Source organism: Doryrhamphus excisus, linkage group LG1 (assembly GCF_037039965.1).
Source record: "Doryrhamphus excisus strain RoL-2023G ecotype Guam linkage group LG1, RoL_Dexc_Guam_v1.1, whole genome shotgun sequence".
NCBI classification, from domain to species: domain Eukaryota; kingdom Metazoa; phylum Chordata; class Actinopteri; order Syngnathiformes; family Syngnathidae; genus Doryrhamphus; species Doryrhamphus excisus.
The window spans coordinates 7301458-7316721 of record NC_136357.1 but is presented as its reverse complement, the minus strand read 5'-3'; the positions used below and the strand labels follow the sequence as shown (position 1 = coordinate 7316721).

Sequence of the window (15264 nt, the reverse complement as noted above, 5' to 3'; positions counted from 1 at the left end):
CCCGCTCCATCGTCTGCCTCTCATCCGCTTCCTTTCTGTCACTCTCTCCCCAGTCAGCTGATGTTAAGAAGCACCCCCCCCCAACTTTCTCCATTCCCAAGACACACATGAGGAAGGGACAGAAGATGGCAGAAAAGGGAGTACAGAGAGAGTCCTCCTCCCTCCCCGCTCCTCTGCAATCAAGTCAGCAGTGAGAGTCAGCTGTAAAAATAACTCGCTCCGAAACCCCTTTATCAACAAGTCTTATTTCTTTTCTGAATGGACTCCCTGCGTCAACTTAATATGCGGGCAAAATACTGAAACATTTATATGATCTATTAAAAATCTCAAATACAGACCTATTTCACATAGTCCTATTTCAGGCTGCTTCGACATCAATTCTATCTTCTATGGCATTTTTATGAATCCAATTTTACCTCGTTACAAGCACGTTTTACATGAAATCAATATAACTTCCTGTTCCAATGATGGATGATGAGGTTCGGATCAGTATTTCTCTGCAGGTGTTCCGACAAAGGTGTCTAATTGGCTCCTTGGCGCCATTGTAGCCCAACTCCAAAATGTCTCTTGAGGTTCTCTCAATGGCTTAGCAAGCGAACATCCATCTGTATAATAAATTGGAGCCGTTTAACCATTCTGACTATGCATTCAAAGCTTAAATAAACCGACGTACTGAACTGATGGAAGGGGATCTCTTAAATGTCAGGGTGATTCAATGATTATACACTACCTGAATTTACACTATCCCTGTGCCAAATTCCTGGTGCCTTGCACGTGTGAAGGTCTCTGTAGCAATCTTGTTTGCAAATGTGAGACACAAACTCTATCTAATATATTTCCTTCAGCCTGCTGTTGTGTGAGATGACATTTTCTAGTGCACATCTGATATCAATACAGCAAATCGGACACGAACGAAGCAGCGTTAGGTAAACAAGGAGAGGTGAGGAAAAACAAAGTCGAGAATGTCTTCAGTAATATTGATACCTTCTTTTTTATTTCATTTAAGAGGTATATATATTCCTGCCTTGGGCGGCACGGCGGTCGAGTGGTTAGCGCGCAGACCTAACAGCTAGGAGGACTAGGGTTCGATTCCACCCTCGGGCATCTGTGTGTGGAGTTTGCATGTACTCCTGTTTCCTCCCACATTCCAAAAAACATGCTAGGTTAATTGGCGACTCCAAATTGTCCATAGGTATGAATGTGAGTGTGAATGGTTGTTTGTCTATATGTGCCCTGTGATTGGCTGGCGACCAGTCCCGCGACCCTCGTGCGAAAAAAGCGGTAGAAAATGAATGAATGAATATTCCGGCCTTATCTTACAATATTTATTACTACATATTTAGACTCAAAAGTCCAACCGTTAGCTTCTTAATGATGGAGCCCATTAGGGCCCATATGGCCAGAAGCCCTTACCCAAAATGTTGTTATGTTCATTAGCTTATCAAAGTGTCAGCTAGGGAAGGTCATAATAACCCATTAGTCCATCACCTCCTTAATGTTACGTTATTGTTCAGAATACAGGCCATGGTGTGGAATTAGTTGCTGAGTTATCACAAACTGCAAAGAGCAGAGACCCTGCTGATTCATTCGCAACTGCAGTAGAACCTCAACTCTCGACCCCTATAAGCCCATAAATGTACAGTTTACAGAAGTTGTAAGAGATAATATGTCTTAAAAGTTGTCCAAATTATGGGCTTGATCCAATGTTAAGCACTGTTACTTATTTCTATTCTGACCAGAATCTCAGCTGGTCAGTAAATGAGCAACTATGATTTGGATAACTTCTTTGACTAGAGCAAGCCGACTGTATTATATTGGATTATGTGTGTGTGTTGTTGTTGTTTGAACACCCGTTTTACATGACATTGTGCATTCATTCAATAATTCATTCATTCATTTTCTACCGCTTATCCTCACGAGGGTCGCGGGGGTGCTGGAGCCTATCCCAGCTGTCTTCGGGCAAGAGGCGGGGTACAGAGCGGGGTACACATATAGACAAACAACCATTCACGCCAATGGACAATTTGGAGTAGCCAATTAACCTAGCACACGGAGATGCCCGAGGGTGGAATCGAACCTGGATCTCCTAGCTGTGAGGCTTGCACGCTAACCACTCACCACCCTGCAGCCACAACATTGGACATGTATTTTATTATTAACAGTATATACCTAGCTATGTGAGCCACAGTGTTAGCATTATAGTCTCATTAGCCAAATATAGAAACACACTCTAGCCAATTTGTACAACTAAAATCATAACTGATATCAATTTCCCCATAGTCAAATTCCCATCCCTATTGTTAGATCCATTGTTAAGAAACTAAATCTGAATATAATCACAATTTGGTATTCCCATGTTGTTAAAGTCTCTCGGGAGAAAGGAATAATTAATATAAAAATGTATTCAATGTTTAATCAGGTAAGGGTGCTTCCGGTATCCGGAAGACGACCCTTGAGTAGCACTGACAGCACTTTTGCTAGTTTTGATCCAAGTTGAGTTGCTAGTTGAGTATGAAGTGTCCATTATCTGACTGGAATAGTTCAATGGTGTCCCAACTCTAAAAGAACCTCTACCTCCATCTTAATAGTATCTATAATATAAAAATACATACGACAATCAATAAAGCCTCATTTCCGAATCTCCACTCAAGTTTTCACCGCTGCGCCGTGCAGGGATAAATTGGAACGCCAATATACACGGTATCTTCAAGATGAAACACTCTAAATGCACAAAATAATCATTCAAACTTACTTATTTGTTGATATGATGCACAATGACATAGGAACAACTTTAGGAACATAGGGACAGGTCTCCTTCCTGCTGCGGTCTCGTCGCCATGTGAGGCATTCAAGTACACTCGTAATTTTTAGTGTTAGACGCTAATCGTTTTTTATTTTTATTCTCGTGTCCCCTATGGCAATTGACGTACCCGTGTGGGTACTATATCCCTAACTTTGGGAACCACTGACCTATGACCTAGACTTTGTCTCAATTTGCACAATTTCATACTTATAATTAGCATTTTGAGTGCGTACTTAGAAGTGCTCTTACAGTGTGCCCTCATTGATAGAATGCATATAGACATGCTATGTAAATCCTGTCAGGTTTCTAGCCTCTCCTGCTGACCAACATTACATTAACATAATGAGTGTCTTCATGAAAAGCTAAGGGATCAAGCAAATTAGAATAATGTATACTAATTAGACTGAGAATTCTCCACAAAACCTGTCAAAAGTGTATGCATTGGTCGACATGGTACTTGGTTTTAGCTCGAAATGGTTTTACAAAGCCAGCAAATCTATATGCCAAAAGGCAAAAATAATATAGTGTGTCGGAGGAGCTGTCTTAGTGCAGGTACCGCATGCCAAAAAGAAGTCATTTAGATCAGAACCCCTTGCTGGAGGCTTGGAACCAAGCCCATATCTATGGCTCGTGTCAACTTAAATCAACAAGAAACCTGACAGAATTAAAAATAAATCATATTCAACAGGTAGATAATGCAGGGTGCCATAGCACTCATCTAATAAAGCTAAAGTAATTTGTTCCCAAAAGCGCCACCACTGTCTGAGATAACAAAATGAAAGCCACAAAACAGTGTGGTGGACTGGCTTCTGCTGGAAAAAAACAAAAAAACAAATGGGAACAGAAGTCCTGCAGACTTTTCACAAGCAGGGAAGGTCTTATGATTGTTCTTGTGCTGGTAATGATTTCTCACACGCTGCTGAGTGAAGAAACGCAGACAAGAAATAAAAGTCACAAATAAATCCAGCCATTCATTAACCCAATTCATATGCTGTGTCCGACACTGTAAATGCCAGCATAAAAATTCATAAATAAGATCAGTTTCCATCAACTTGTTATGAACATTAATTTTAAATAGGGTTGGAAAACATGCTTAACTTGATTTATACCAGTTAAGTCATTCATTCATTCATTTTCTAGCACTTATCAGGCGTGCTGGAGCCTATCCTACCCTGGACTGGTCACCAGCCAATCACAGGGCACATATAGACTTTCAAACTAAATGTCTGACTGATTTACAGCCACCCTTATGTGGTGTCATTCAGCTCCCATTCATTACATTGATGAGACAATACACAGAAAACAACAATATGTTCGTAGATATAGCATTAAAAAAACTATTTCTACCATTACTGGAGACCTACAGACATGCTATAACACCCCTATAGTCATGTAGTTACTCTTTGTTTACAACACATTGGCTATGGTATCACTGGAGGGACAGTTCAGGTCAATTTATTTGTCTCCCTAGGGAGAAATTTGGTTTAGAGGCAGGGTACAGCTGCATACAACCAACATAGACATACAGTATATGACAGACATGGAAAAAAAAAACGACATAGTAAAACCATATACACAAGAAACAGACACCATATATCAAGCTACCGAGTTAACTGATTAGACTCCAAAATGTTTATTCTAAACTTAAGAAATGGTTTGAAGCGGAAAAACAAAGTAAGAAGCCAAAAAACATACCACTTCCACACAAAACGGGAGCCATCTTTGTCAGATCGAATCTAATGTAATATAATGTCATGTCTCATCAATGTAACATTACTGACGCCTAGTAACCAGATTGCTACGTATGACTTATCTTTCACTATTTTTTGACTAATTGTACTCCATAATCAACAATGAAACAGCAGCCATTTTTTTGTTAATTAATTTTCTGAAAACTGTGGTGCAGTGAGGGGCCGGTATTCAAAGCACAATGTAGCAAGAGGCGACCGTTTATTTATTTTTCATCCTACAGGGATGGCTTCATCTGTCTCATTGAGTTCACCCATCAGGCCCTAAGGCATTAACATACTGTATCCCATTGACAAACATTTAAAACAAGCTGCTAATAGCCCCCCGCTTAAGAGCTGTACTTAGATTTGTTGTCAGGCACCAATCTATCGCAAGTATTCTAAGAACACAATTACTAATGGTTGCTTTAAGGCAAACAAACCCTGCATTTTGAACATCAGCCAGTAGTCCAAATAGTTGTTGATTGTTTCCCAGTGGGAGTAAATAAGAAGCCATTAAGCTGTCAGACTATAGAGATAAGAATGTGCCACATTATGCTCAGATTCATTTATTTTATTATTAACACATCCTATGATATTTCACTTATATATTTGACCCTGTGTGGTTGTCAGGCTCACATATGATCACCGTCATTGTCCTCAATCCCCCTTTAATTCTCAGAAGGCTATAATCAATACGTCCCGAGCGGACCTTTCGCTGTCTCCATGCCACTCCACCTTGAGACGCAGGATGAATTTAAAAGAGCCGACAAGGGAAACACCCACAACATAAGAACGCCTTCTTAACTGAGTCAATTAGCCACATGTCAATCATGTATTGAGTCCCCGTGCCTTGGAAGAGGAGCCCCAACCTTGTCATAACCTTATTGCTTTAATTGGCAGCTAGAGTATTTGTTTTGGACTCCCTTGAAAAAAAATGATGGACTCTTTTAACAAAATCACACATAAACACTCCTAATTATCATCCATGGCTGAGGAAGAGGTGTTTAACCTTTTAGTTTGCACTTAAGGGTGCAAACTAAACTGAAATGATCATAAATGCATAATCACAAATTGTCCCGCTTGTTCTATCCTCTATCACATTTCTATTGGGAACGCTGCTGCTGAAGGTGTACCAGGAACGCAAGCATTCATTGTTTAAACTAAACCAAATTTCACACCAATTGGTTTCACATTTGTGTGGGGATGTCAGCAGGGGACCACCTGACCAACATTGTTATTGTTAAAGCCACAAAAGTGCGGTTATTGCATCCAGTGAAGTAAAGACATTTGGGTAGCTCTCAGTTTCCAAGTGAAAAAATAATGCCTTTTAAATTCTCATCCATATAAGTAGTTAGGAGTGCAAATTTATGAACCTACATACATAAATGTATGGCTCACATTTTTGTTATTAAGTGTGGATTTGTGAGTTGTGGCTTTATTTAGAATAAGATGAATAATAACTTTGTGCTGAGCCTTTTTCATGGCAGTGTTGTATTGTATTGAGCTGAATAGTTCTGCTATAGTGACGTAACAGCGCCTCTACTGGTTGCAGCTAAGTAGTGCACTCTATTTTGCCTGGAATACCATCCATTTTCCCATTTTCAGACAGGTATTTTGGAGCCTATCCCAGCTGTCTTGGGGCGAAAGGCGGGGTACACCCTGGACTGGTCACCAGCCAATCACAGGGCACAGAAGACAAACAACCATTCACACTCACATTCATACCTATGGACAATTTGGAGTCGCCAATTAACCTAGCATGTTTTTGGAGAAACCAACGCATGCACGCAGATTTGAACCCAGATATCCTCGATCCCCGGAATGTGTGCAACTTTTAAAATATGTCAAGAAGAAATTAATCAGAATTCTTAACAATCAATTAAATTATTATTATTTCCAATCCTGAGTCTTTGTTATTCAGCACCTTGAAATACTATGAGCTCCGAACTACAAAGGACTATGATGACGTTCCAGACTGCTGGGAAATATCACGGAAATATCCCACTTGGAGTTTACAAGATCTGACCATTTGTAGTCAAACGTAAACAAAAAAACGTAATGTGCTTTAAGTGCTTCCATGGATACCTCCATTGTTGTGTTACATCAGCTTATTGTGTTCAGTGTAATCAATGCGGCTGCACGGCGTTCGAGTGGTTAGCTAGGTTAGCACAGCTAGGAGACCCGAGTTCAATCCCATCGTCGGTTATTTCTGTGTGGAGTTTGCATGTTCTCCCCGTGCATGCGTGGGTTTTCTCCGGGTACTCCAACATTCCAAAAACATGCTAGGTTAATTGGCGACTCCAAATTGTCCATAGGTATGAATGTGAGTGTGAATGGTTGTTTGTCTATATGTGCCCTGTGATTGGCTGGCGACCAGTCCAGGGTGTACCCAGCCTCTCGCCCGAGAGTTGTACAAATTGGCAAGAGTGTGTTTCTATATTTGGCTAATTAGACTATAATGCTAACACTGTGGCTCACATAGCTAAGTATATACTGTTAATAATAAAATACATGTCCAATGTCGTGGCTGCAGGGTGGACGAGTGGTTAGAGTGGACGAGTGGTTAGCGTGCACGAGTGGTTAGCGTGCACGAGTGGTTAGCGTGCATGAATGGTTAGCGTGCAAGCCTCACAGCTCGGAGATCCAGGTTCGATTCCACCCTCGGGCATCTCCGTGTGCTAGGTTAATTGGCTACTCCAAATTGTCCATTGGTGTGAATGGTTGTTTGTCTATATGTGTACCCCGCTCCGTACCCCGCCTCTTGCCCGAAAACAGCTGGGATAGGCTCCAGCACGCCCCGCGACCTTGTGAGGATAAGTGGTCGAAAATGAATGAATGAAATCTATATAAAAAACTGTAAAGAAAAAAATGCTTGTTTTTTGTGTTTATATGAGCTGTTATTCTGAATGACACGCCATAAAAGACAGTGTTGACTTATGACTACAGATTAAAATATGTTATATAGACAAACACATTCTTCTTATGCCATTCATCCATCAACCGTGGTTTGGGGACGATCTCTTCATTCTGAAATCGCCATCTGACAAAGACATTTTGAACAAACTCCATTATGGCTGTGCCTCAGGTCGGATGAGTTTGGAGCGGAAGAAGATTTTAAACACCAGCCGCCTCTCTTAGACGCTACATCATTGACCTCTGACTCAAAAACCCACAATGCAACATTTTCTAGGAAGTAGTCCCATATAGTGCAGGATCTTTCATTCATTCATTCATTCATTTTCTACCGCTTTTTCCTCACAAGGGTCAGCTATCCCAGCTGTCTTTGGGCGAGAGGCGGGGTACACCCTGGACTGGTCGCCAGCCAATCACAGGGCACATATAGACAAACAACCATTCACACTCATACCTATGGACAATTTGGAGTCACCAATTAACCTAGCATGTTTTTGGAATGTGGGAGGAAACCGGAGTACCCGGAGAAAACCCACGCATGCACGGGGAGAACATGCAAACTCCACACAGAGATGGCCGAGGGTGGAATTGAACCCCGGTCTTAGCTGCGCTCTAACCACTCGACCGCCGTGCCGCCCCTCATAGTAACATGTTTAACTTAAAACATGCATACTTTTATTATACAAGAATGCTTTGGTTTTGCAGTAAAACTGGGCATATGGGCTACAATTTCAGAGTTTTTAGAGTCGTCAGTCTCCCAACCCGGAGGTTGAGGGTTCAATCCTCCGTCCTGCTGTGGTCATGTCGAAGTATCCTTGGGCAAGATACTGCGTCATCAGTAGGTAAATGTACATGTAAAACAGTGTATACAAGTAGTATACAAGTAAAAGACCATTCACCAGTTTACTTCCTGTAGGTGTAAGCATCACATGATCACAGAGGTCATGTTTAAAAGTGACCTTCCGTGGATTATTATGTAAAAAATGTCACATTTCCACACCTTCAGTATACCAAAATAGACCTCATCTTTCTTGCATCACGGCTTCCTGCACGTTCCGTGTACAGTACACTGCTGCTGTCCAGTGAAATGGACAAAAACAGCTCCTCCCACTCTGCCTCTTTGCTCTTTTTTTTACACCCTCCTTTCTCCTCGCCTTCCTCCTTTTGCTCCACGGCAGCAGCAGGTGTTATTAGAACCAGAAGATTCTGGACTGTAATTAGCATTATGTGCAGCATTCTAGCAACAGGGGCCACTAGTGGTGTGTGATGAGAGGAGAAATCACGCCTCAAAAACACGTGGGAGAGATTACTCAAATATGCCCCCCCCTTATTCCACCCTCCTTCCACTTCCACGCACACACACATAGTCCCGTCAACCACCAGGTCTGCTGCACTGTTATCTCCCTTCTAGTAAAACAAGATGCATTTGCAGTATCTTACAAGCTACAAAAAGCAGCACACTGTGGCTTCTATTGTTGTAAAAAAAGGGGGGGGACTGGGGGGATTTGACCTTGTGCAGTCCTGTCCTTAAATGTCCAATCACACGCACACATACACACACACTCCACAATAGGTTCACACGCACGTACGTATATAATGATAAGTACGGTGCCATATTACATAATAAGATCCCGCACTTTGGCGCCAACATGGTGTCAAAGGACGCCGAAGAGGATGCACGCCTTGCACGTCCCTCCTCTTGTTTGCACTCCGTCAGTCAGTCACCTCCACTATGGGAGCGCAAACACCTTGAAAGTGGCAACCTAGCCCACGATAGGAGAGTGCCACAGCTTACCTTTGCTATTGTTCTCCTCCCTGTTGAGATACATGGCTCTTCTTAGTTTAGCGGCACAGGCGATTGGTGAGGAGGAGGATGATGATGATGATGGTGATGGTCTTGGTGCTGATGCTGATGTTGTTGCCGAGCTCGCAAAAGGTGTCAGTGTACTCCTCAACTCCTCCTCCGGTGGAGTTGAAGCTGTTTTATTGTTGTCTTGCTCCTGCACTGCCTCTCGCTCTCTCTCTCTCTCTCGCTCTCCTCCTCAAAGTCAGTAGGTAGAAGCTGGAGACTCCCCCTATCTCTCCCCCTGTGTCTCTGTCTCTCTCTCTCTAGCTCTCCATCCTTCTTTCCTTACCGCTAATAACCAGCCTATGTATGTGTGTGTGTGTGTGTGTGTGTGTGTCTCACATGACAAAATAGAGAAGTGATGCTATATTTTTTGTCACATTCCCACAGTTGGTTTGCATTCATTTCCTATACATTGTGCAAGAGCTTCATGACAAAATGGTGAGAATTTGTTTGGTTTCATTAGCAGATCTTTATGACGTGCATTTCAATTACTATTGATGGAAACTATTTTGTTATGAGCGTTTGTCGTCTTGCTCAAGGGCACCTTGACAGTACACAGCAGGTGAGTATTTCTGCAGCAGGACCACCCTCTTTTTCACAACCAGTTTTTGGAAAAATTCATTCATTCATTTTCTACCGCTTATCCTAACGAGTGTCACAGTGGGTGCTGGAGCCTATCCCAGCCCCCCCTCCCCCTCCCGTGCATGTGTGGGTTGTCTCTTGAAACTGCGGTCATGCTAGGTAAATTGGCGACTCCAAATTGTCCATAGGTATGAATGTGAGTGTGAATGGTTGTTTGTCTATATGTGCCCTGTGATTGGCTGGCGACCAGTCCAGCTGGGATAGGCTCCACCACAAGAAAGTCCAGCAATGTCAGACATCCTGTCTTATTATCAAACATGAGTAGCTAAACTTTGTACAATCACCGCACGGGAGAACAGTGGTTAGCATGTAGGCCACACAGTCAGGAAATTGGGAAGACCTGGGTTTGATTCTCGGCTTGGGCATCTCTGTGTGGAGTTTACATGTTCTACTCCGATTTCCTCCCACATTCCAAAAACATGCATGTTAGCTTAATTGGCCGGCGACCAGTCCAGGGTGTACCCCGCCTCTCGCCCTAAGACAGCTGGGATAGGCTCCAGCACCCACCGCGACCTTCATGACGATAAGCGGTAGAAAATGAATGAATGTATAGGAGGCGCCACAAATGTCATTTACAGTCATGCAAAAAAATAGGACACCCAACTGGGTTCTTTTTATAGAACTAGGAAACAATTACACTGGAGTCCAGTGATTAATAATAACAGTGTAGGAATAGTCTACTGCAGGGGTGGGCAAAGTACAGCTCGGGTGCCAAATGCAGCCCGCCAAGCTTTTAAATCCGGCCCACAAGTTGCTTCCAAAATAAACTTTCAGAGTCAATGGAGACAATTTTTGATGGTTTAAGTAGATTTTCATATTTTGTGCAAAGAGCCACATTTCCACATGACATCCCCTCTTAGCAGCCATGACTGTTTGATTTGGAAAAGCATGCTGGACAGTACAATGCCACTAATGGGGAAAATAAAGGTGGCACCCATCTGCCCCACCTGCTGCATATCAATATCTCATCTTTACCCAGATGGCGCTCAGATGGCCTCACGTTCAAGACAGGCCGTCGTCGACCACTTTATTAAGATGGACCACAGATGAAAAGATCTCCAAGTATAATCAGCTGTGTAATCTGCTACTTCTTTGGTGCAAGGTGACATGACTGCTAATATTTTAGGGCCAAGTGAGCTAAGAAGGACATGGTATTGATTGAATCCCGCCAAATAACCATGGAAAGGTAATGGAAACATTGTCGTGCAATTATATATCTAACCCAGGGGTCTCAAACTCAATTTACCTGGGGGCCACTGGAGCTAGGGTCTGGGTGAGACTGGGTCGTATCAGGTTTTCCAAAAAAAAAAAAAAACGCATTTATTAAAAACAGAAAAATGAATAAACTTTGCTTTGGTTCCGATTTTCTACAAGAAAAGCTCTGATAAAATGTTCCACTGTTCTCAAATATCTTAATTTTTATTTTTCTACACAAAATAAGATGAAAAATAAATAAACAAATCAAGAATAAAGAAAATCAATCAATCAGTAATAAATAAATATAATAATAATAATAATAATAATAAAACGGCAAATAATAAAAACTTAAGAAACCACATATAGTTGGTGGGTAGACAAATTATTTTTTTCAGATTAAAATGAACAAAGCATTATTAGAGCCCTGTAGATATGACAAAACACAACTATAGTCACATTTATACTCTTTTTATTTACAACATATTGCGCAACTGCAGGGTCTTGAGACACATGCTAACTCGCAAACTAGAGAGCTAGCGACCTAAACGGTAGCCTTCAAGTTATTTCCTTTAAACTTAAATAGCCAAAAACTTACCACTTCCACATGGATAGGGAGGATAACTATTAACAGTTATTTAACCTTTAACATGAACATTAATCAAACGTAATCATTTTTTCTGGGTACATGATACCATACAGCATCCATATCAAACTTGCACATTAAACTTTCATATCAAGGCGGGGGCCTCAAACTAGTGTCCAGCGGGCCACATTTGGCCCGCGGGCCGCTTGTTTGAGACCCCTGATTTAGAGCATCAAACCCTGTTTATGACCTCTAAAGACTTTTTTTAACATTATCAGAGCCCTCTCGACACCCCTACAGTCATCTTTACACACATAGTATCTAATATAATAGATATTAGACATCAATAAGACATAACATAGACTCCCAATACATAACAAGTCTATTTTATTCACCGTATCTTCAATTAATTAGTGTGCTTTTTTGAGCAACTTGACTTAGGGGTTTATAGTGCCCCCTGATTCCAAAACAGATGGAATGAAAGCAAACCTTCACACTGCAGCATGTCTGCATCATGACATTTAAAAATAAAGGTTTTATGATGAATCCATGATATTAAAATGTGCATCTCATATAGGTGATATTTCCATGGTGTCCAGTGTGCTGTGTGTGTGTGTGTGTGTGTGTGTAAATACTGCAGCTTCTTCCTTACAAGGCTTTGCAAAGCTAATATTGCATTCAATCACGTTGCTCCTTTCTCTCTGATATTGCAGATTACGATTGAATAGGATATGAACAGAGCTGCACGGTATGGATGCAAATGCTTTTGATGATTTGAAAATAGCACAACTAACAGTGAGCTGGCGCCTTGTCAATAGAGATGAGAAGGTCGTTTGCGCCAAGTATCCCGCAGTGATTTCCATTTGATAATACATTGTTTTGCGGCGCTTGCTGTGCCTTTAGAGTGAGAATCCTCGGCTATTTGTAATGTGAATTCTCTGCAGAATAATTTCAACGCGTACGCATCCCCTTGCCACATTTTCCTCCAGCGTGATGGTGCCTGTCACTGGTGCAGCCATCTCCACTGCCCCTCTATAAATACCCACTTCTCTCCCGCCTCTCTAAAAACTTGATTCCCATTGATTTAGTGACCTATATAGCCATCAACACTAGCGCCTCCTTTTGCCTGTTGATGCTCTTTGTCTGTCTGCTCCTCTTCATTTTCGTTCATTTTCTCCTTTAAAACTCGTTAACTACCTCATACCCTCAAACTGCGCCGTCCGCAGTAATTGACACAATGTGACATCCACTTAGACCAGAATTTTCTCACCATTTAGGAGCTTCTTGTGTTTTAGCTCCAAGAATTGGGTCATTTATTTTGATTGTATTTACATAGCTCTTTTCCACACAATGTAATGTCTTTGCATGCTATTTTGCTCTTAAAGGGACCTGTTGTGCTGCTTTTCAGCTCTTTTTTATTGAGTTGTGGACTCTATAGAGCAGCTACACACAATAACCTTTCTAGACCTTCCAGAATCTGCACCTATTCCATCTGTATTTCCTTGTATTTACAAAATGGTCTGTTTTCATTTATTCCACTTACAGTCCACCTCTGGGCACGGCCACTCTGCTGTGATTAGTCACATTCCCAAGCACTCCTGAGGACTTCCGGACTACTGCCGAACCCCACTTTCTAATTTTGTCAGTATGGGAGTTGATAATATATTAATAAACTTTTTGGAGAGCTACTTAAAAAGGGGTTAGGTGCTACTGGTAGTTTATGAGGTACTGGTCAGAGCCCCCGACTTACCTTAACTCAACGATGTAACGTAGGTTTTCTACAACATCGGTAGTAGAAATGTGGTCATTACACATTTTTTGTAGGACTATGTGTGTTTAAAAAACGGAGTGTTGTGGGAAAAGGCTACTAGCAACTGCAGACATCGATGAGCTTGTAATTTGCACCCTGCTCCCTGTATATACACTCTACTTACACAAAATAAACACAGTTCGGAACACAGTTTGTTACTTACAACTTGTGTTTCTGAGTCTTCAACATGACCTAGTAATGTTGGAAAGGCATCGAACTTCAGCAACAGTTTGGCGGATAGTCCAGCTTCGCCAATGCAAAGCCTACAGCTTGTACCCGGGCATGCTCGTATGAGGAAGCCCGGCTAACTGTGACATCACAGTTAGTGGGCTATATGCAACCGAGTGTTCAGAGCCGTCCCAAACTTGTTTCAGGGCTCACTTCCGATTGCACAAACCTGATTATCTGAGACTGTGGTATGGTTTAACACGAGAATACAACATTCTAACAACATTTATAGGTCAGAGAAGTGGAAAATACATAATAGTTCGCCTTGAAAAATGTTGTCTGTGTCTGTGTTATCTACCTGTTGGGTGTCAATTTGCTGTGTGATGGTTACAGTGTTTGTTTGGTTTTTATGACACTGTGACTCAGACTGAGTAATGACTAATGACCTCCTGTTCGTTGACAAGTTAGTCACTTGGTTGAAATGTGATTCCCGACTTGGTACTCGATGTAGTACTCACTGCACTAATATTCACCAAGACTCTACCTCCAACTGCCTCCAGTTGAGTTGAGTTTGAGACCCTTACTTGAGACAAATCTGACCACAAAACATGCAAAATACACACCGGCTTTGTCTTACAGCCGTGCAGCGCTGATGGCACTGCATTTTTGATACGACACAATAGCAAGAAGACAAAATAAACAAAACAAAAATAAACTGGAAATTGAGTTAAGAGATGTTGCTGTCGGAAATACCAGGCTACAAAAAAAAGCTTGATAATAATGAATTACATGGGCTGCATGGTGACCAAGTGGTTAGCGCGCAGGGCATACAGCTAGGAGACCTGAGTTCGATTCCATTGCCATCTCTGTGTTTGCATGTTCTCCCCGTGCATGCATGGGTTTTCTCCGGCGACTCCAAATTGTCCATAGGTATGAATGTGAGTGTGAATGGTTGTTTGTCTATATGTGCCTTGTGATTGGCTAGCGACCAGTCCAGGGTGTACCCCGAATGTTGCCTGAAGACAGCTGGGATAGGCTCCAGCACCCCTTGTGCCCCTCTTGAGGATAAGGATTTGCATAGCGCTTATCAAGGCACCCAAAGCCTATAATTCATTCATTCCAAAATCCCACATTGGTGGTGGTAAACTACATCTGTATCCACAGCTGCCCTGGGATAGTATGATGGAAACATGGCTGCCACTTTATGCCTACAGTGCGGGCAGCACAAGATGGCTGTCGGGTCCTCAGCAGGGTGACGCAAAGTCATACCTAATGTTGAATATGGTGCAAACAGCAGGAGATTAATAATATATCACCCTCTGCCATAACATCACGTCTGCTGAATGTCGGATGGATTTACCGACCCTCCCAAAAAAACACTACACGGAAGCACATGTGCCAACATTGTGAGCATTAAACTGTGTTATCTAGTGCAACCTGCAGGGATGGGGAGCATAATCACTACTGGATGAGTACGATAGCAGGAGGAAGAGTGGGATGGGAGCAAATGAAGCTCAGCAATACACCTGTAGTGCAAATATGACGCCTCTCTCATCACAAGCTATTTCT

General features: G+C 42.0%; 1 protein-coding gene across 2 annotated transcripts in view; it reads right to left on the bottom strand.

Moving 5' to 3' along the window:
- The window catches only part of syt7a (synaptotagmin VIIa), a 98797-nt gene extending 89277 nt beyond the window's left edge, over window positions 1–9520 (bottom strand). For both annotated transcript variants that reach the window (XM_058075952.2, XM_078789087.1), the window contains exon 1: window positions 9242–9520. In XM_058075952.2, the coding sequence (XP_057931935.2) occupies window positions 9242–9275 (34 nt within the window). In that variant the 5' untranslated portion in view covers window positions 9276–9520. The remainder of the gene's footprint in view (window positions 1–9241) is intronic.
- Window positions 9521–15264: the final 5744 nt, after the last annotated feature.